General features: G+C 36.7%; 1 protein-coding gene across 1 annotated transcript; it reads left to right on the top strand.

Annotated features, from left to right (window-relative positions):
* Positions 1–10,345: 10,345 nt before the first annotated feature.
* On the top strand, positions 10,346–22,814 carry LOC129262094 (glutamate receptor 3-like). The gene is made up of 9 exons (XM_054900135.2): positions 10,346–10,516; positions 11,505–11,759; positions 12,187–12,362; positions 13,296–13,349; positions 14,661–14,984; positions 15,786–15,893; positions 16,973–17,104; positions 17,635–17,889; positions 18,921–22,814. Exons 1-9 carry the CDS (start codon positions 10,348–10,350, stop codon positions 20,127–20,129), a joined length of 2,682 nt encoding a protein of 893 aa, XP_054756110.2. The 5' UTR covers positions 10,346–10,347; the 3' UTR covers positions 20,130–22,814.
* The last annotated feature ends 233 nt before the right edge of the window (positions 22,815–23,047 follow it).

Here is a 23,047-nt window from a genome sequence, read left to right as displayed (position 1 = left end):
AATCCAGTGATTCATTATCCACACACAAGATGCAATGTTGATTGAACCTTTTTCATATAATGTTGGGGAAAGACCTGTTGCACCTCTCCATACACTCTAAAGCAATTAGCCCCGCAATCATTAGCCCACAACATTATCATCATCCATGTCATTTCCCCAGAATGTCCCTATGCAGGCCAGGCCATGCCAGCCACATTCAGCAACATGCATACAGCAGCACATTTATCACTGAATTGAATATCGTCACCGCGCCGGTTTGGCGATAAAAAAAAGATAGATGTATTTCAATTCAAAGATATATCGATCAGCTCAAAATGACGGTCATCCCGCCAATTCGAAGACCTATGCTCTGCCTATATTACTAACTAGGTCCTACTCATTATTTTAACATTTCTGTGCAGTATAGTATATTACTGCAATGGTTATATGTCGTCCTGTTTAGACCAGCACCCTTCATATATCTTTATCATTATCACCACAATAACAACCCCAATTGTTCAGATATAACGGTGTTATATAAGCACGGGCGTTATCCTTTCACCACCGTGGAACAATAGACCCTACACATCTCTTGATTACGATCAGCGATGAATACAGTACTGTATACGTGCAAGATAATAGCTTACCGTTATTCTCAACACTCATTGCTATTCTTGAGCACAGTGGTGTACTGTGTATCTTGTGAAAAAAGACACAGTAGGCACTGTCTTATTTTTTTAGCGAATGGAATATATGTATTTCTTCTTGATAAAATCAGGGAATATTGACTCATAGTTCTATAGTTCCCTGACTTAACCCAACAAGTTTTCTCAAAACAGACTTCTATCCCTTTTTACTTACAGCACTCTCGAATTTTTCTTCTCAGTTTCAAATGTTTCAGTCCATGGTTTCATAAATATCAAATAGATTCATTTTAGCAATAAATTGGACAGAATAACAAGTTAGATCACTCAAGAAAATAAGAGCACTCGATTATTGGAAACGGGAAACTTTAAAGGAAAGCGAACAAAAGAAGAGGTATCTAAAATGAACAAGGATTATGTATTGATAAAACATCGCTAAAAATCAATTCTTTTCTTAGTATTTTTTTATAATAAAATAAATCCTACCCATGATTCTATCCCTTATTCGTCAAATTTATGGAGATGATCAGATCATCTGTCATTCTGAATGGGCACCAATTTGTCTGGATTGAAAAGAATTTAGACTTACCAAAGATCACTATTAGTGCGCACCACCGTAAAACCCCCTTGGCTTCGAGGCTTATAAATAAATTACACGAAAATTTCATTAGATGTGCGGTGGACCATACAGCACGCCATTGACTTTGAAAAGCAAACTTGTGTAGTTTATGACAGCTTTTCAGCTTGTAAATCGGGAGCTATTGTACCATCGAAATTGATGCACTTAAATCAGTTTGAGAATATGAAAGAATTAAAGGGATGATCCGGGCTGAAAATATTTATATCTTAATACATAGAGTAGAATTTACTGAGCAAAATGCCGAAAATTTAATCAAAATCGGATAACAAATAATAAGTTATTGAAGTTTAAAGTTTAGCAATATTTTGTGAAAACAGTCGTCATGAATATTCATTAGGTGGGCTGATGGTGTCACATCTGCACTTTCCGTTTACTTATGTTATTACATAAAATCATATTTATTCATTATTTCATACATGTACTTATGTGAATAAGAAGTCTCCCTTATAATGAAGTAAGTTGCAGCAATATATTTCTAATGCACTATTCAGTTGTCATTCCAATTTTCTAGTTCTTGGAGGAAAAAAATTGAATAATCCTAATTTTATGTAATAAAATACAAAAGAACAAGTGGGGATTTGACATCATCCACTTAATGAATATTCATGACGACTGTTTTCACAAAATATTGCTAAATTTTAAAATTCAATAACTTTGTTATTTGTTATCCGATTTGGATGAAATTTTCGGCATTTTGCTCAGTGAATTCTACTCTATTTATTAGGCGATAAGTACTCTCAGCCCGGACCATCCCCTGAACTGTGAAATGGTATTCAGTGAATATCAGTTTTTCCGAACATCATGAAGAGGATTTCAGTTTTTATATTATGAGTAAAAAGTTTACACAAAAAGTTAAGAAATTGCGATAAGAAAGTATAAAGTAGACATATTAACAAAAACGTTTTATAGACAATGTGAATTTATGAATTAGCCTTCAAGACAATGCAACTATAAGTGAAATAGAGTTTGTACCAAGTTTACAAGATATCGAAGTTACCTTCGAAGCATGTAATTACATCCCTCTGCACAAACTCTATAATGATTCGTAGGTCTAAAAAGAAATATTAAAGGCCTGCATTTTTTTTTCATCCATGCATGGGCATACAAGCGGGGGTTCACGTTACAGTGGCGGATCTAGCTTTTTGCTAAGAGGGGGGGGGGGGGGGGGATTGACAAGTTGGTTTGACCCAATGAGCTGCGACTTAATACGTCCTACCCCCCCCCCCCTGTAGAACCAGGGACCTGTATGTATGCAGCAGTATAGGCATTCATCTCATGCCCTAAGATATCTATGAGGATCTCGGAACAAAAAAAAAAAAAAAAAAAAAAAAATCTGTCAAACTAATCACAGGTTTACTCAAGCTACAAGCATTTAGAGGTTATTTCAAAGTCTATCCATGAAGCTATTAATAGCTTCATGGTCTCTCCATTAATTACCCATTTTCACGTCTTTTTTTAAACATTCATGACTGCATATCGCAATTCGCATTCTGACTTCATTTGTAATAGACTTCGGTAGGTGAAGCCGTGCAGTTGAAACAGACGGCGGCTGTAAACGGTTGCAGTATAATTCGCTGTGAATCCAATTCAATATAAACAATATTTCATTCGATCAATATAGATTCGAGGACCCTTGTGTTGGCATTGAATATTGCCCCAGGCAGTGTAGCACTCTGCAAAATTGATGCCTATATAATAGTGTAATATATTATGATAGACATGTGCACAAATCATGAAAATTTACAAATGATCAAATTCATCAATGTAAAGTCACAATTGTATTACACAGTAGGTCCACGATTAAATATAGGGAGAACGTAGAAGCATGAAGTAATCGCCATATTATTCAGGAGCTTCTACCGGGACATTATTTTAATGAAAAAATGCGACATAATTAAGCTACAACATTGATTTTAGACATGAATTAATATAGGCTTACTAAACCACTACTCAATGTCCCGGCTCAATTAAGGTACGCAAACGGCTAAGCGCAAAATGTCATTGCCATTCGACGATCGAAAGTTATCTCGAAAATAAAAATAATATTTTCCCTCAGGGGGAGATCCGGAGATGGGACGCCCGTATATCACTATATCAAGAACGGATCCCCTACATTCGCTTTACCGACAGGTGCGCGGCATCTCCATGGTAACGAATGATAGGATCTCCCCTAGAGGTCGTTTGATGGGGGTCAAAGGGCACCCTGACCCTCACACCATGGTTACTAAAGAAGGAAGAATATCAAATTGTGACATTTGTGACGTAGAAACGACAAGGTTATTTACAAAGGGCACGTAATAACATTGTCTACAGTGGCCTGTTGACGGAGCGGGGGGGGGGGGGGTGGAGTGGATAGGCCTATACACTGTCAAAAATGAAGTGCTAATTTAGCACTTACAGTGCTTGTATAGTGACTGCAGCACTACGAGTGCTGATTTTCTAGTTCAAATTTGAACTAGAAAATCAGCACTCATAGTGCAGTCACTATACAAGCACTTTAAGTGGTAAATTGGCACTTCATTTTTACAGTGTATATTATTTGTGGTTGATATCAAACTTTGATGAAAAGACAATGTGTTTAGCAGTATAGAGAAGTTGTTTTTCAATACTGCATCGCGTACCTCAATTCAATATGATAATAGTCCTACTTTATGAATATTGTTACTTGCCTACCTGCAATAAACGTCAAGCGCTGAGAACCTTCAATTTTATATGAAATTTATCTCACGGAAAACAAATAACGAAGTAAATTTACTTACCTTTTCCAATAAAAATACAATTGAAAATCAGTATTAAAAATATAAAATAGAAAAAAATCAATCATGATAAGACAGTATTTTGATTTTTTTTTCCAATTCAAAATCCTATACCGTTACCCAAAGAGCAATGCATGCATGTTTATATGCATTATCCTTTGAACTTTAAGCTATATTTCATATTTTATCTTCATGGGGGAAATATAAAAAGGAGGGAAAGTAGAAAACAAGAAGTGCAATATCGCCACCTGTTGTTCGTCAATTGAAATACCCCCACCCCCACAATCACCCAAGCCCCCCCCCCCCCCTTTCCCGTGCAATACTCTCCCACTGAATTACATTTGACGTTACCATAAATGCAGGGTCACGATATGCTTTCTTTATTGTTATTTGAAAAGAATAATGGGTTTAGTCATTCCACGCCGTGGTGCACATCAAAAGATACAGAACAATGAGTGGTTGACTCAACGAGGTACCACGCCGTAAATAAAACCCTTTCAATTCAAAAGAAGAAACGAATAAAACACATCGGTTTGTCCTACACTCACTATGACACAGGGCCTACCTATTCACCATACACTGCAGTGTATATCATCATGAAGGTATAACCATAGAGCTATTAATGGTATAACCATCAGGACATGTCTATGAGTTAATAAAGCTGATAAATATACTTTTCATGCAGTGTCCTGCCAGATACTACTACTTCTACTACTAATTCTTCTTCTTCTACTACTACTACTACTACTACTACTACTAATAATAATAATAATAATAATACTACTATTACTACTATTACTACTACTACTAATACTACTACTACTACTACTTCTGTTACTACTACGTACACTACTACTACGTACACTACTACTACTACTACTACTTCTGTTACACTACGTACACTACTACTAATACTACTACCACTACTAATACTACTACTACTACCACTACTACTACTACTACTACTACTTCTGTTACTACTACGTACACTACTACTAATACTACTACCACTACTAATACTACTACTACTACTTCTACTACTACTACCACTACTACTACTACTCTACTACGACTACTATTCCTTATTTATGTTCTTAGTTCTTTTGTTATACGACCGCTGCTACTGCTCTGATAATTATGCTTAATCTCCAGGAAAACATGATACACATTCATCCTAATGATAATGAAAAGGGTGTACGTAAAAATGGAAAGCTCGGCCCGACGAGCGAAAGGAAAAGAATGAGGAAACATCGGATGAACTAAAAAAAGTAAAATATAGATGGAATTTAAGATTATCTAGCTCTAATTACTTCTAAGTATAGTGGGATAAGGCAGTATAATGAGGCGAATTTTCCCCACCCTGGATTTAAATTCCTTTGATTTTTTTAATTGTGTTTGTATCTTATGATGGGCCATTGTAGTGTTACGACATGAAATTCTTTAGTACATAAAAAGTACATTCTCAACGGATTAGTGTAATAGACATGATAAGCTTTTTTGAGTTGGTAATAAAACGAAGACACATACATGTAGTTCTCATTCTGAAAAATGGCGCGCAAATTTGGGCGGGAAGGAAGTAAAGTTTTTATGCATACCGATTGTCGTAATTTTCCCTTTGCTTACTCTTTCAAACGCTGAAAAGACTGAAATAGATGAAAAGACGATGAGTGCATCATATATTCAGTATAGTCCTCTTTAGGTGCTAGTCAGTATTAGATAGCTCAAATCAAATGTATTATTTTCTTAATGAGTGTAAAGTTACCATTGGTTAATATCGTGACCCTTGTTGTATTATGGAGAAAATATTCATTTATCACGATGCACTTGGCAATGTCGTGGCCGGAATATAGTTGAAAAGCGCTTTAAAAAAATTAACCTCTTGCTGTAAGTTGGTATACACTAACCAGTGCTTATGTTGTAAATTCTGACTTTGAGCTTCATGCACAAACCATTTCACTAGATTTATTACAATATACGAGACAAAACTTATCGATATTTATAACTTTATAACTTATAGATATTTCTTTCATAAAAATATTAATAGCTTAATGAGCGTCCTCAGACTGTTAAACAACGTGTGCGCTCCATGTAGCCACATTATTTTTATTATGACATTTTCTACTCTATTCTAGGAAGAACATTTCCTTGGAGGACTAGCTTTTAATGAAATTGATGAAAATCAAAACAGCATAATTTAATCAAAAGCCCTCAAAGAAAATTCTGGGAAAAGTCGAAAACTCATCTGAAAGAAAAGTGCCAACATAGAGTTTAAAATTCAGCTGAATCATTCCACATTGTCACTAGCGTACCTACGGGGGGCAGAGGGGGCAGTCTGCTCCCCCTGACGAGCCACAACCCATGCAAAGGACGTATCCCTGCCCCCCCCCCCTGACGAGCTTGAAGACCTTCTGGTACGAAATCCTTCATTTGTGATTGAAGACCTTTTTTTTTTTGCTTGTCAAATTTTTTGGCGGACGGTTTTGCCCCCCCCTCCTGTGAAAAATCCCAGGTACGCCACTGCACATTGTGTTAGAATTGATTAGATTCACAATTCGATCCGGTGTCCTTTTTTTCTTTTAAATACGTAAGTTACCCTAATCTGATTTGATTGGATTGAATGTTGTGAACCTTCTTAAAGGTGAAGTGTAAGATTCCAGTTTCTTCCTCTTTCATATAATCCGAAAGTCTAATTGATTGCAGTTCCACGAATATAATTTGTTTCAATTTCTTTACTAGAATTGGATGCAGATGATCTCTCCGACACCCGCTGTTTGAATATGTGGTGTTACTTTCATTTTGTTGAAATAAAACGATATGAGGAGAATTTACTCCGCGAGGAAAATTGGAGAATTATATTTTGATGACAATTTCTGCTTATTGGTATACCAATATATTGTGTCAAGTGTCAACAAATAGATTAGGAGGGTTTCTCGATGACATACAAAGGTGTTGTATGTTACGATTCTTATCATTTTTCTACCTATGCCGGACTCTTGGGGGAAATTCATTGACACTGAATGTTATAGAGGTGTTACATTTTTCTGATTCAAAGTATTATGAATAAGATAAAGAAAGGGAACTCAATATCAGTAGCGTTACTTATTTTTCATCAGATTAATCATGGTAAATGTGTTTTATGAATTTGTAACCAGGGAACAGCAGGCCCTATATTCTGCAACGAAAGTATGTAAGAATGCGGAAATGAACGAGGTCGACATCCTATAATTCTGTCTTGTCTTCAGTACTTGCACTTTTTCTTCAGAGTAAACTATTGTATTATCCAATGAACTTATGAAAAATTTTAAGTCCGCATAATCATGTAAGCATGTAAGTATGAACATTCAGGTAATATGACCCGATGTATTTTTCTTGTTAGGCCTACATGTACTAGGTGTGATGTCAATCGGGACTAATATTTCTCGCCGTCTTCAAATTCGCAGAAAGCAATGTTATCGGCAAATATACTACTTTACAAGTTCTTGTATGAAACTGTGCTGTGCAGTAGGACCTATAATATTTTCGATTTGACACCCTCTTGAAAAATATATGGGCCTATACTATAGCCAGACATTTTTATGAGAGTATCCCTTTTGACCCATTGTAAATCGTGAAACGTGTGTGAAGATTAATAAATTCCACAAAGTTCAAGACCGACCCCAGCAACAGTTCCTCTTTCATCTGTACATCAGACCATTTTTCATGTGGAAAAATGTTATCAAGCGAAGGTGGAAGCACTCTTCCTTTTTGCTGCTCGATCGATAAAGCTGTCAAAAGGTCTTGGAGATGATACACGATGTCAAAGCTCAGATGATCTTGATGATCACAAGGATTTCATCTCCTGTCGGCTCCTGTCCTCTGGAGTTTGGAAGAGTATCAAATGAAACTATAGTATCGGAGTGAATAGGGGGATGTAGAATGTGCCCGTGCCACTTTTAGAGTCTTTAACTCTTTATCTTTTTATATCCCCTTTGTTGAGCTTTAAAGGCAATTATGATCGGCGTTGATCGCGACGTGTATCTTTGGATAGAATTGTTCTCTTTCGGCATTGGATGAAAATATTGGAAAGCATATAATTATGACCCCAAACCAAGTATGTTTAAAGAGAGAGAGAGAGAGAGGGGGTATCAGAGGCTTATGGTACTGGTAGCTTTCAATTTAAACTGACAAATTTGATTGTTTTCTTATATTTGTACATGTATATGTATTTCATGTATTACATGCAGTAAATCAGGTATATAAAAAAAAGCAGTAGGTAATCTACGGAGATGCTTGAAATGTGTTTACATATAACCTATACGACATTCAAATTCAATGAGGTATAAAACATAACAATACGTGTATTAAACATTCTACCTTCAGACTCGGAGTATACGCAAGGTTCATCTTCTTGGTCATGGAGATTGAAACCACGTTCAGCATAATGCTTCATTGTGAAAATGTATAGAATTCGTGATCATATGGCGATACATATAAATTAATGCATCATATGGTGGAGTGACGAATACATTGATTGATCACCTGATGATTAAATTGTTTTTGAATTCGGAGAGGGGGGGGGGGGTAAAATGCGCCACCGGAGCTAGTACAGACAATGCTGGATTATGGAAAATCCCATTCTTTTTGGAAGGGAAAAGGAGGGGTGTGGGCTGCTGTTAAAAGGGCTCATTTTCCCATTATTTTGCCATTACACTGTAAAAAAAAAATATTGGGTAAAATTTTAACCAGCACGAGGGCAATTATGTGTCCAACCAATTTGGGCAGTATTTTACCCAATGCGGGAAGCATATTGTCCAGTAAGGTTAAAAAACATAAGCAGCCATTATTTAAAATGGGCAAAATTTTCATCACACTGGATAAATAGAAATGCCCTAAAGAAATGCCCAATGTTGGTTGGACACATAATTACCCTCATGAAGCATGTTTACCCAATATTTTTTTTTAGAGTGTGGGCCTACATGTTCGAATTTTCATTTCCAATGTATCACATAAAATCATTCTTTGAATTTTACCTTGACGTTTTTTTTCCACCAAAGGTCTTTTGAAAATACTCGTCAGAATGATCTTGAAACTCAACGTTTACACAATATATAGGCCTAAAACAAATTACCGATAGATAATAGGCAAATATTCGCTACACAGGCCTATGCATTCACGTGTTTCATGTGTACAAATTGCATTACCACTACATTTTTTTTTCAAATCAATACACAACCATCTGGATGTTTATCATGCAGTGACGCTTAGCTACCGAATTTCAATGTATACTATATAGGTAGGCGTGTCGTATTATTGACAAAATTATCCGTATTATATCCTATTCCAATATCACTTCACCATTGAGACATTGATGTAATTACTCCTCACTTCGTCTTTTGTTTATTTTTATTTTTAAAAATTTCATATCAATCATGCAAAAGAAGCAATGTTTACTGCTCAAAAACAAAATTCATATCCTCCCAGTGTTTGTGCCACAATACACATTTCTTTCCCACTTTTCTTTTTTCTTTCCCAGTTTTCTTTCTTTTTTAATATCAAATTTCCTTTGTATTGCAATGTAAACTATTTTAATATTGTTATGGACCCCATGGAAGAACAGAGTAATTTATGTCAATAACTCTGAAATGGGCAATCATTTCGTTTATTCTATTTATTTTATCTATTCAACATATTTGCAATTAATTTTGTTTATTTCTATTGATGCCATTTATGTTATTTATTTATGTTATATATATATATATATGTATGTATTGTGTTTTTTTAATAATCGGAAAATAAACAAACAAACACAGTAATACGCTCGTTCGTTTTGTATCATGTTAGAAAAATTAGATCTCTATAATACCTAACATAACCGTTTTTCATCCTAATTTAATTAAGTGTTTACATTGCAATTATTTGTATCGACATGGTGTTATTTTCAAATATTTCTCGCTTAAATCACAGTGCAAAACCCCTCTTTATATCACAATTATATTAACAAACTGTTCTTGCATGATTATAGGTCTACAAATTACAAAGGGAAATGAAACAAATGTGTGCATCGATCATTATTTTATCATTTAATTTATGTTACATGTTATTGTCAAAACGTTTATCGCTCCATTGTAATGATGCCATGCATTTTAATAATGCGTTTGCAAAAACGAACCAATGTAAAAGGTTATATTTAGCGGGTTTTTTTTTTATAGTCATTCATTTACTCTTTGCTATATTTTGGGGGCTACCCACAAATAATCATTTCGTAGTTAACATCAGAATCAACTTCGGACGAACAAATATTCATTTTTTTTCTTCTAATGATTATCATTTTTTGTTCCTTTAAGGTGCTATGTTTGGAGCAGAGACCTCTTTCCAAGATAACTACAAAACGATCATCCAAGATGGCGTCAGGTACATCAATAGAAATACGTCATTCCTCTCAGAGGTCCATCAGCTGGTTTTTGTGGATCCTTCTCATAACAGACCTAGCAACTCAGTTTACGTCGCATTACAAGATGGTAAGAGCCCCCCGGTGAGAGCCCCACCAGATTTTTTTTATTAGAATCTACAAAACAAAAGTTGATTTGAATAAAAAGAGAAAAATCAAACAAGTATAACACTGAAAATTTCATAAAAATCGGATGTAAAATAAGAAAGTTATGACATTTTGAAATTTCCCTTAATTTCGCACAACAGTTATATGCACATCCTGGTTGGTATGCAAATGAGGAGACTGATGACATCATCCACTCACTATTTCATTTGTATTCTACTATATGAAATATGAAATATTCTGATTTTCTCCCCCTTGTCATGTGAAATCGAGTTTTATTCCTCCCTGAACATGTGGAATTAACAATGTTTAACATTATGTGGTTCAGTCAAGTTTTACATTGTTGTCAATTCTGTAAAAATTGAAAAATTGTATAATTCAAACAATAAAAAACAAAAGAAATAGTGAGTGATGGACATCATCAACTCTCTCATTTGCATATCACTGAGTTGTGCATATAACTGTTTTGAGAAAAATAAGCGAAACTTTAAAATGTCATAAGTTTCTTATTCTACATCCGATTTTGATGATTTTTTTTTGCATTATGCTTGTCTAATTTTTCTCTATCGATTCAAATCAACATTTTTCTGGGGTGGACTTGACCTTTAAAGATTGGAACATTTCGATCTTATATTGCTGAAATAAAAATAAATACTGAGAATGCATTTTAAATTCGGTGACGAAATATACCGCTTTAAATTTCCAATGATGCCAGTTTTCCCGTATACCTACCATACACTGATGCTGGCAGTTTTTTAATACCTTTAATAAGAAGTTGGAATATATGGTGAATGTAAACACATTACTTGACACCCATCCCCTTTTCCTTTCTTCTCTTTTTTTGACCACTAATTTTTTTTTGGTGAAAAAATATAGGACGAAAGCCCCTTCCCTAATGATATTTGTGATCTTTTATTTACCTTTCACAAATTTTCTTCTGTCTTCGCCACCAGATTGCGAACACGTAGCGTCATCGCAGGTGTCCGCCCTTGTCTTGCCGCGTGATCAGTGCACTGCAAGCGACGACATCGCCGGTGTCATCAGCCACGCCACCAACCCCGTTTTCTCTATTGACCAGGGAAACCTAGGCTCGGGGTCGCAGGCTTTCAAGATGCAGCCATCACCCGAAGACATGACTAGCTTCTTTATTGACATCCTCTCCTATTATAATTGGAGAAATTTCACCCTTCTCTATGACGACGGCGGAGGTGAGTCCACGTCCATAATAAACAAATTTGGAGAGAGCACACACCGTTCAAAGACACCCATGGCGCTAGCTCAGCAACTATATGAACAAGCTAATAATATAAACTGAATATACAAATTAACCTGAATACCTAAAATGACTCTATACAAATAGTTATAACATTTGCTTATACATATATAATTTTACATAACCCATTAGAAATCATGGTTACATTCTTGTGGGACCTGGTGCCCTCCTACTTGCTGCTCTATACACCAACAATCTAAGGGGCAAATCCGGTCAGTTCAGTACTCACAGAAGCTCTAGCGAAGAGGGCACCAGTGCCCAAAGGCATGCAGGCTCAGTCAAGCAATGGGTGACGTTTGTTCAAGATGTGCATTCCAAAAATATATATCCTCATGTAATTACTTTCTATTTTGCAATGATAGCTTTTCAAAACATGGAAGGCATCATGGAATTTGCTACAATGAACAAGTGGAACATCTCCACCGTCATCATCGACGAGGACTTCCAAAACAACATCGAAATGATTGAAGAACGAGGTTCCAAGAACATCTTCATCTACTGCTCTTCAGAGACTCTCCTACGATCTACCATCGACCAGGTATGGGACTCAGGAACATGTCCTTATGAGAAACAGTTAATGATAAATTGCTCTGCACCTGTAGATGTTCCTGAATGGCAATGATTAGAATGTTCTATCACATGACTGTGGAAGCTTTTAAGTGCAAACCAGATGTTCAGATAATCATCTGATTCTCATCATGTCTACATGCTTTCGAGGAGATGATCATTGGCAAGATGTTGACTCGACGAGATCGAAGATCGACTCACCTTCTAAAATTGAAGATATGACACGGCCCAAGATCTAGTCATTTGATCATCTATTCTACATGATGTTGACATGACTAGATCCGAGATCCTGTCAGCTGAACATTTCCTTTGGAGGATATATAAGAGTTCCGAGATCTTGTAATCTAACAGTTTCTCCTCAAGAATGTAGACATGACAAGATCTGAGATCTGATCATCTGGGAGGCATTTAAGCTTCCATCAGTGACATAAACATTCTCCAACTTAACTGCAAGGATTCGATTTGAAAGTTGATCAAATTGCCTAAGTGTTCAGTGATCATGAATGTGAGCAATAACTTGTCAGTCGATGAAAACACTTTTATTCGCTGCACTTAGACTTTGCTAAATTTGTTTTTAGATAGGTTTATTCCATGCCATAAATATTCTCCTACTTTAACTCCAAGGAGTAGATTAGATATTAACCAAATTTTCTAGGTGTTCACTGATGATGAGAGTGAGCAATAACTTGATAGATGATAAATTGATTGTTATAAAAAGGATTTCAAATAAAAGGAACTATTCACATGGGAAACCGGTCCAATAATAATAATAATAATATTGCGATTTGATCGTAGTTTCATGACAGAGCTGGCTCTGACCATGGACCTATTCTCTGACTGATTTCATAATGCTTGGATTGATTTTGTTGTGAGAATAACATTATTTACAAAAAATTTCTTCCAGGCTATTTTGTTGGGAACTATGGGACCAGAATACACTTGGATGATTGGCAATATGGTAAGTGTCTTTGTTCTTCAAACCAGACCCACCCCTCCCCCTCTCTCTCTCTCTCTTATTAATCAATATTTGTCCTTTAAACGAAACTGGTGATGAGTATTGAACAAGTTTTGAATATCACCAACTTTTTTTTAAGTGGAGAAACTGTTTTTTTTTTATAACTCGATTAAAATATAACAAGGATATCAGTATTTCCAGTGGCGTAACTACGGGGGGGGGGGGGGGCACGTGCCCCCCCCCCCCCCAATCGGCTGGCCCCCCCCCAAAAAAAACGGTGAAACGAGAAAAAGAGGGAGAAAGGCAAAGAAACGTAGTTGGAAAGAAAAAAATATTGTTCATTATAATGTTATTATAATGTTATAATTGTGTTATGTTGTATTACATAAGAAACATTTTTTTTCATACATTTATGAAACATAATTTGCTCATGGCCTATGTCTTTATTGTTCCTGGTGCTCGCATTGTTTGTTTAACGAGATATATAATCCTGTTGTACTAAAACCTCCCGTTTTCAAGTCAATATACACCAAATATATTTCCTCGCACTTCATGCTATTATTGTTTTATGTAGTGACATATGCTTATTTTTCAAGACTAATTAACGTGATTGCCCCATTTTAAGGTCTTAATATGAAATATTGCCTGTCCGTGCTTATGTTCGCATTAGTGGATTAGTGAGATATGTCTACTCTTCACGAATTCCTAAATTCAGTCCTTAAAAATGTCCCTTTTTTATCTAAATATAAAAAATTTCAGTTCGTGCTTCGCGCTCGTATAATTTGGTTAGTGAAATACGTATGGTCTTAATGAATTCCTACAAACAAGCCTTAGAATGCCCCTCTACAGGTCTGAATTTCCTAAATTTTCAGCTCGCGCTCGCATTATTTGATTAGTGAGATATATCCGTTTAATGGCACTGTCCTTAAAATGCCTCTATTAGGTCAGTATACTTGGTAACTGAGCGCGCTTCGCGCGCTCAATAAACAATAAGTTACTCAAAAATTTTGCTGGTGCCCTCAATGCCGTGACCCACGGTACGCCACTGAGTATTTTAATAATTGATTTCATTCAGCTAGTTGCTGTGTGAATTTTACTATATTCATTTAAATGTAATTGTTTGCAGCCTGGAGTACCCCTTTAATGTCTGATAGTCACAGTGGTCTTTCAGAGAGCAGTAGGCACATCTCGTCTCAGCAAACTCCCAGGAATAAAAAAAATAATAACGCATCTTAGTTTCAATACATTGCTTTCTCAGTTGTGTTTACCAAACAACCATTAATAAAACACGATTCTTACCTTGATTCTGTGTAGGACATGGGTATCGACCGCCAGTTCCTAGAGGATTTAGAAGACAGTAACGCGTTCATTACACGTTTCAACATGAACTACACACGTGAACAGCAATACGCTCTGCCGACCGCCCGTAACACCCCAACAGGAGAGTGGATGTTCCGTGAACGTTGTGCCTTCGACTCGGTGATCGCCGTCGGGCATGCGCTCCGCTTGTACCGATTGGAGCGAACAAGGGCCGGTGCGACGGGTAGTTCAGTTCTTCCTGGGGACACCCCGATGCCGGCCTGCCCTACCACGAACCCGGTCGTGACTGAGAATCAACTCACCAGATATATGAAAGAGGTATGGTCAACAAAAGACAAGTTTAACCAATTAATGATAATCATTCTTGGGAGACACTTCAGCTCTTATGAACTGTTCTCCCAGCGGGCCCTCCAAAACAATTCTATCATTATCCTTCTCCATTCTAAAACATCCAGACAAGCAGCCAGACTGTCCCATTTTTAAAGTATTTTTGTATAAACCATGTGGGGATCGAAACCACGGCATCCGTTTACGCGGCGGATGCTCAGCCAGCATGGCCAGTGACTACTGAATTCTTATAATATCATATAGGAACAGCTTGATTCCAAAAGGCAATTGCCTATTTTTTATATTTTACGTTGAGGCATCGTAATGAAATAGAATACATGGTGACGTTTGCCACCTTTTTCGGGGCTGAGTCTGAATGAATATTTGACCAAGTTTAACAATCCTGGAAACTACACAAAATGTTTGAGGGGTGCAGCCAATCCGACCCCTGAACCCATCACCGAGTCAGGTTTATAACAGTGTTCCTAAACCCATTGTAATGTTGCTGGAGATAACAAGTTCCTTAAAACTTTGCTTTGTGGCCTTGTGGACATCGGCATTGTTTTTAAGCAGATGAATCTATCACATTAATCGTCTTTAATGCCTCAAGAAAAACATAATGAAGATGTTGACCTCGTTGCCACAAAAAAAAACACTGATATCCATGGTAACTTTGCCATTACGATAATTTGCATGGCTGCTGGGTCTTCTTACTGGGTAGTTGACGCGATAACAAAGGAAGCTGTATGGAGAAAAAGAGGGTAACGTTATGGAATCTCCTTGTAATTGCAGATCAGTTTTGAAGGTATTACTGGCAATGTTGCTTTTGACGACGAGGGGAACAGAGTCAACTACACCATTACCATCCGCAGTGGACAGGGCGAAACTATCGACCAAATTGTAAGTACCTTTAATGGTTTTAACTGCCAAGAATGGAGTAGAACTTTATCCCCTGTTATAGGTGCGACCTGGGCTTTCCAATGTCATCCGCATTTTATAAACCGTTGAATGCTTGGTTGTTTTGTAACAGTATACTGGTAAAGGACAAGTCAACCCCAACAAGAAGTTGATTTGAATAAAAAGAAAAAAATCCAACAAGCATAACACTGAAAATTTCATCAAAATCTGATGTAAAATAAGAAAGTTATGATATTTTAAAGTTTCGCTTGAGTTCACAAAACAGTTATATGCACATCCTGGCTGGTATGCAAATGAGGAGACTGATGACGTCATCCACTCACTATTTATTTTGTATTTTAGACATATGAAATATGAAATATTCTAATTTTCTCCTCATCGTCAAGTGATACAACGATTAATTCCTCCCTGAACATGTGGAATTAGCATTGTTTAATACTATATGTTTCAGTCAAGTTGGTCCTTATTGTCAAATCTATAAAAAATGAAATATTGTATAATTCAAGCAATAAAAAACAAAAGAAATAGTGAGTGATGGACATCATCAACTGACTCACCTAGTTGTGCATATCACTGTTTTGTGAAAAATACGCGAAACTTTAAAATGTCATAACTTTCTTATTTTACATCCGATTTTGATGAAATTTTTAGCACTATGCTAGTTTGATTTTTCTCTATTTATTCAATTCAGCATTTTCCTGGGGTGGACTTGACCTTTAACGTTGTTATCTGTCAACAATAAGCTTAATCGTGTATTTGATAGTTTGTCTCCCTCGTTCCATTCTCTCCCCTCTATTTTCACTTTTCGTTTCCTGAACATCGTATTCATCTATATTCTTGATAACATAACAAACTGGTGTTGCCTTGTCCTTAAGATGAGTGTGAGGGATCGATTGATGCATGTCATATCAATATGCACTCATGGTCAGTATTTTTCTGCTGCAGTGTTAGTCAATTCAGTTTATACCTCCCGTTCCCATCCTTCAATTAGTTTCTCGAAAGAAGACACTTTCTTAGATTTAGGATATAATCATGATGCCATCTTCTCTTTTGATATTCAGAGAGGCGACTGGACGCAGAGTATCGACTATTGGGAGGCCAGATGGGACCGGAAGTGGGAGAGCGAAGGACGGCTCAACGTGACTACCTACAACTACGGTAATGACCGAAAAATCAAAGTCGTCGCCATCAGGGTGAGTGGATGATCATTCGAGGGGAGCTGAAGATAATCTTTCCTATTGAAAACTTAATATTTAAGCATTAATATGGAATCCATTTCGATGTTTTACTTTGTGGTGTTTTTAGAAGTATTTCTTTTGAAGAAGTTGCATACAATCTCATTTATAAGATGCTCAAAAACGATCAGCTGATATAACCAACATTTTCGTAATTTCGATATTATGGGCACAAACTATTCAAACATTGTATAATTACTTTTATGTAGGAGTCTATGCACAACAATATCATGAAGTGTCGTGAATGTTAGTACGTTTTCTGAATAAACTCGCAACCAAGGCTTGAAGTTGATATCAACCTCACAAAATGAGAATCTGCATATCAGTGTACCTATATCTCCTCTGAAGGAAATAAATGATTACTTAAAACATTGATATGTGTTCAGATTAAATGATTGATCAACCGTGCTTATGAAACATATAAAGCGAGTGTGTTATTAGCACGATCATTTGTAACCTAATTCTATTTGTATTTTGATCATTACCAGGCGAAACCGTTTTTGTTCCTGAGAGAGGAACGTGCGCTGGAGCTCAACCAACTTGTCAACAGGCGTCAGAGTTCAACCTATACTGGCAACGACCGTTACGAAGGTTACATCATGGACCTACTCGCCAGGATCAAGTCGCACATGCGCGGAATTGATTTCGATTACGAGGTGGAGCTCGTACCCGATGGCAATTACGGAAACAAGGACGTGTTCAGCGAAGAGTGGAATGGCATGATCGGCGAGATCGTACGCAGGGTAAGAAACTGCTTGAAACGATTGCCTTTCAGCATTCGAAGTTTCCCCAAGTTCAAAGCTTCGCAGTGTCAACGATTAAAGAACACAACGATTTAGCACCTTCCTAATTTCAATCTGAAACCGCTTATCTGCAAACGTGATGTAACCTATAAAAGACGATATTCTGAACAATGTCCCCTTTATGAAATAAAATATTTTGAATATGTTACTGCCGTCTTATTTAATTCGCTCCCTTGTGATATACAAAATGCACGTCCCTCCATGCATTCAAAAACACTGTAGATCATTAAAATTCTGACTGAATAACTTGATGTAATGATTCTATGATACTTGTTGATTCACTCTATAATTGATTCTGTTTTTACTCTATTATTATGTTACATACATTGAATTGCTATTGATGTTGAGATATTTGTTAAACTGCAGGGGGCCTTTGGAAAGCAGTTTTGCATAACCGAACAGGCCTACCCTGCAGTATAAAATAGAGAAAACAAATAAGTAGATAAATTAATAAATAAATGTGAATAACCATAAAACAATTTCGTTCAGGTAAATTATGAAGTCGCTACAAGTTAACAAAAATCTAGTTTTAGCGGTATTGATATGGCATGGTATTGTTATAATTGGTATTTTCTCCATTTCCCTTCATCCTTTCTCACGATACGGAAACTACAATTCAATTTGGACCCCCCCCCAAAAAAAAAAAAAAAAAAAAAAACATAAATAAATAAATAAAAATAAAATAATTAAATAAAATAAAATAGAGAAATGAAATGTGATTGTCGTCAACTTTGTGGTGCAAACGTTACGAGTGTTGAACCTGGATGTTTAATATTTTTTGTCAATTTGACAAGGGTGTATTCTCCGACGACTCGCTTCAGACTTTGACATGTTTTTCTTGATTGTTATGTATTATTGTTTATGATAATACGTTCATCTCGACATTGTGTATCATAATACATGTACATAGTATCATTGTGTGTCGATATCAGGATGATTATTGGTCTCTCCCTTTTTAATTATATTCACAGAAAGCTGATATTGCAGCCGGACCGCTGACAGTGACCGACGAACGTGAAGAGGATGTTGACTTCACTTACTCGTTCATGAGCGGCGGTGTTAAGCTCCTCCTCCAGAACCCATACTTCGTCCAACACTACACATTCCGCCTTATGTACCCTTTCGGAATCGAGGTGTGGTTTATCAACCTCATCGTCTTCTTGCTGGTAGCTCTTCTCCTCTTCCTCTTCAACTACTTTGATCCATATGAATGGCAGGCTGCCGCCGAGCGAGGGGAAACCTTCGAGGAGAACGGCAAGAACTTCAACTTGAAGAATTCTTTCTGGTTCTGCACCACCACGATGTTCTTGCAGAGCTATGACAACAGCCCACGCTCCAATGCTGGTCGAACCCTGACAGCCTTCTGGTGGGTCTTTATCCTGGTGATGGTGTTCTTATACCTATTCAATCTCACCTACTTCATCAATTCCAACAAGCGTTTGGTACACGTCAAAGATGCTGGGGACCTCCTGAATCAAGATGATGTCGTCTTTGGAACCGTTGATGAAGGATCCATCTACTGGTACCTCTACAAGTCATCCATTCCCGAGTATAATCGCATTTGGCAACGCATGTATTCAGCGCAACCAACTGCGTTTGTCAAGGATGTCACTGATGGAGTTCAGCGTGTACGAGACAGTAACGGGTTCTACGCTTTCTTGGGAGAAGCAGGAGAGCTCGACTACATTGCAAGCAAACGCCCATGTAACCTGATTGTCAGTGGGGGTTACATAGTCCGCACCACTTACGCCTTGGCCGTTCAGACAGATTCACCTCTCCGTGACCAACTTTCGTATGCCATCGAGACCCTTCGTGATTCCGGTGTCCTGGAGGACCTGCAGCGGGAATGGTGGGAGATGGACACGGGCGTCTCGTACAGGTATCGATGCCAAAATTTGACAAGTTGGGAACGACAAGGAGTTTTCTCCTTCACCGTCAATGATCTTCAAGGTGTGTACTACATGCTGCTGCTTGGTTTCTTGATCACTTTTGTGGTATTCATTCTAGAAGTTATTGTTTTCGCTGCCTGTGGTGGGAAAAGTAAGAAAACCAACAGCGGTGGTGGAGGCGCCTCAAGAAAGAAGCCCGCCAGGTCAGGTGGCGGAGGGCCAGTCGGTGGAGGACAGCCAATGGGTGGCGGAGGAGGTGCAAGTGATGGCAAAGAAAAGATGTGGATATAGTGAGCTTATCAACTCTGATTCAATTCTTTGCTGGACATGTTGAAAACTAGCACGACGCCCTCTCCGCCGAACATCAGGTATATCAATCCAAGCACGTAATACTCTTGTGCCTCTCAGAAATATGTCCGATCTGAAGAGCAAGAAGTACAGGGAAGTTTTTGACCTTTGAGTTTGATTGGTGCTAACTTGAGACCGGATCCCTAACAAAATTTCGTGTGATTAGCAGCAGCAAAAGCGGGATTTTTTTTTTCTTTTGGGGGGGGGGGGGGGGTGGGGGTGGCTACGAGGAATTATTTTTAATTGCTAATTGTATCAAAAACAATATCGTCACAATGATCGCTTGATAATGTTTGAAATTTGCTTATTGGACTAAAGAAACGCTATTTAGGATTGCTGTAATAATGATAAAAAAATAATCTTAATGATAAGAGACATTATTTTCGACGGTTCGTTTGTAATGCTTTAAAAAAAAGTATTGGGAAGCAATCTTTACGTTGATGTCACACTGTGTACTGCTATTTTGTGTAGGTGCTCTCATAAGTTGAAGCTATATGTTTACGAAGACCGTAACATGAGAAAGAAAAGAGAATAATATGAATATAAAATGAGGCTCAATGAATTCTATGTACAGATTACCTATGTTATGAATATTGAATAAATGAAGAAAAACGTCGCAATTCCTTTAGAAGTATGAACTGAAATTTTGCTCTATCCGGAATTGAACCCGAGTTTACCTCTGAGAATACACCCATTGAGATGGTTCCCTGTTAATTTCTATTTTTAGCAGTACTAAGAAATATTTGCATCTGTACGTCGCAGCCTAGATAGAACCACAACGTTATTGCAGTGCTCAAAGGGTGATAACCAAAATATTCAAAGAAGCTATATAACTTTCGCAACCGTGGCTTTTTTTAATTCGCTACGTACATGTAGCTAGTAATGCTTCCGAAACTTTGCATAGATGCCAAGATTGAGCTTATTTCTTATACAACATTCGGCGTTTTACCAAATGACACTTAGATTTTGCGCTCCTAGGTGACGAAGTATAGTAAAAGTCAAGTGAAATAGCCTACTCGCAATACATTCATTTTCCGGCTCCTCGATATGTACGTGAGTTAAAATAATAGATGCTGCTGTTTCCTGCTACTAATATGTTGTTGTGGATATTGTATTCAGTCTGTCTTATGCAAATAATACAGATTTATGTCATGTCGGTTTATGAAAACAGCATGTAATAATTTTATGTATGATTATGTGAATATAATGGATATATATATGTCGTCAGTCAACATTAAGAATGTGTAGGGTTAAGAAAGAAAATTGGATATTTTTTGCTTTTAGATTCGTTTTATGTCACTTTTTTTAAATCGTATTACTATATCTAGCAAAAAGGTATTATTGAGAGGATGTAAATAGTTTGGAAAATGTCTTACCATTGTGTAAGATTTTTTTTCGACAAAAGTGTGTGTATTCAGTTTCAGACTGTGGGGACGTTCATACGATTTTAGGTTTAACAATTGTGAATGGGGCATCTGTAAAAAAAAAAATGCCTTGAAGTGAATGACTAGCACCAGATCGACCAAGGTGCTTAATCATGCTCATGTGCGTGTTCTTGAACGGCTTTGTGTATGTTGGAACTCTGTTTAACTTAACTGTGTAGATATACTTTTTTTCGGATAGATTAAATTAATTATGTATATGACGGATGAATTGTTTATATTTCAACTGATACACAACCATCAGTTCGTTTTGTATATGAACACAGACTATATTTGCGCCAAATCTTAGAAATAGGCTCCCATATGAAATATAAATATACGAACAGGTTATTACCGTTGTAGTTCATAAGTAATAACACTTACTTCATTTTTTTTTAGTTAAGGTAACACATTTTCACTATCGTCGTGTGCATAATTTGTAGGGGTATCGCATCCCCTTTTGTAGACATTCCAAATTAAGTTGGTATTACTATCATCAAGAAAATGCAATTAAATCCTGTTTACTGCTTCTTGTTCTTAAAATTGAAAGCAAAAAAAGGGATTTGTCTGTTATCGTACACTGTAAAAACTGCGGTGTTAAAACTGACACCAGTTGGTGTTAATAGAGGACCACACCCCGAGGTGTTAAAATTACACCCTAGAGATTAAAAATAACACCAAAGCGTGTAAATATAACAACCAAAGGTGTTGGAATGACACCTATAGGTGTAAAACTAACACCACCAATTCAACACCGGTGTAAAATAACTGATGTGGTCCTCTATGTACACCGGTTAACACCACAGTTTTTGCTGTGTACAAGAGCGCAAAATGAAGAAACTAGATCTATCATTTGTATTTTTCTATACGCACGTGGATAGGACAATATTGGGCAAGTGCATATTTTCGTGTTTGCAAGTTAATTGTATTACATTCTTCCTACCGTGGTACATATATTTCATTGTTCAACAGTTATCCCTTTACTGAAATACTGTACAAATGGAATATATGTTTCCATATCACATAGCACTGGATCAAGAAATATCTATTTTAATGAGATTAGGTTAAAAAGTACCTATAATGTTACTTTCTAGCTGACTTTAATCGAATTCAAAGGTGTAAAGTTTTTAGTACATATTGTTAACCCATTTTCACTCAAGAATGTATAAACTATTTCACTTTTTTTCTAATAAATTGTAGAAAAATACGATAACGGGAATATGGTGTTATTATTGATTGTTTAATTGAGATATATACTAGGCTTTATTATGTTATGCAATGAGTGTGTAGCGTATCATTAAACCAATACTATGTTTTTATTCTTACAAACATAGGCTTATTTACACTAACGACACACACCGTTTGTATCCATACCATCACACACCCACCCCACACCCTTTCACATGTAAATTCTGTAAATTATGTAGCTTATGCATCACA

This window comes from Lytechinus pictus, chromosome 5, assembly GCF_037042905.1.
Source record: "Lytechinus pictus isolate F3 Inbred chromosome 5, Lp3.0, whole genome shotgun sequence".
NCBI lineage: Eukaryota > Metazoa > Echinodermata > Echinoidea > Temnopleuroida > Toxopneustidae > Lytechinus > Lytechinus pictus.
The sequence above is the reverse complement of the archived record's forward strand: the minus strand, read 5'-3'. Positions and strand labels throughout refer to the sequence as shown.

Bases quoted from the DNA above. Each gene is read 5' to 3' on its own strand.
- LOC129262094 (XM_054900135.2), top strand. From the start codon at position 10,348: ATGTTTGGAGCAGAGACCTCTTTCCAAGATAACTACAAAACGATCATC. The intron at 11,760-12,186 runs GTGAGTCCACGT...TTGCAATGATAG, and splicing joins TCTCTATGACGACGGCGGAG to CTTTTCAAAACATGGAAGGC. The intron at 14,985-15,785 runs GTATGGTCAACA...TTGTAATTGCAG, and splicing joins TCACCAGATATATGAAAGAG to ATCAGTTTTGAAGGTATTAC.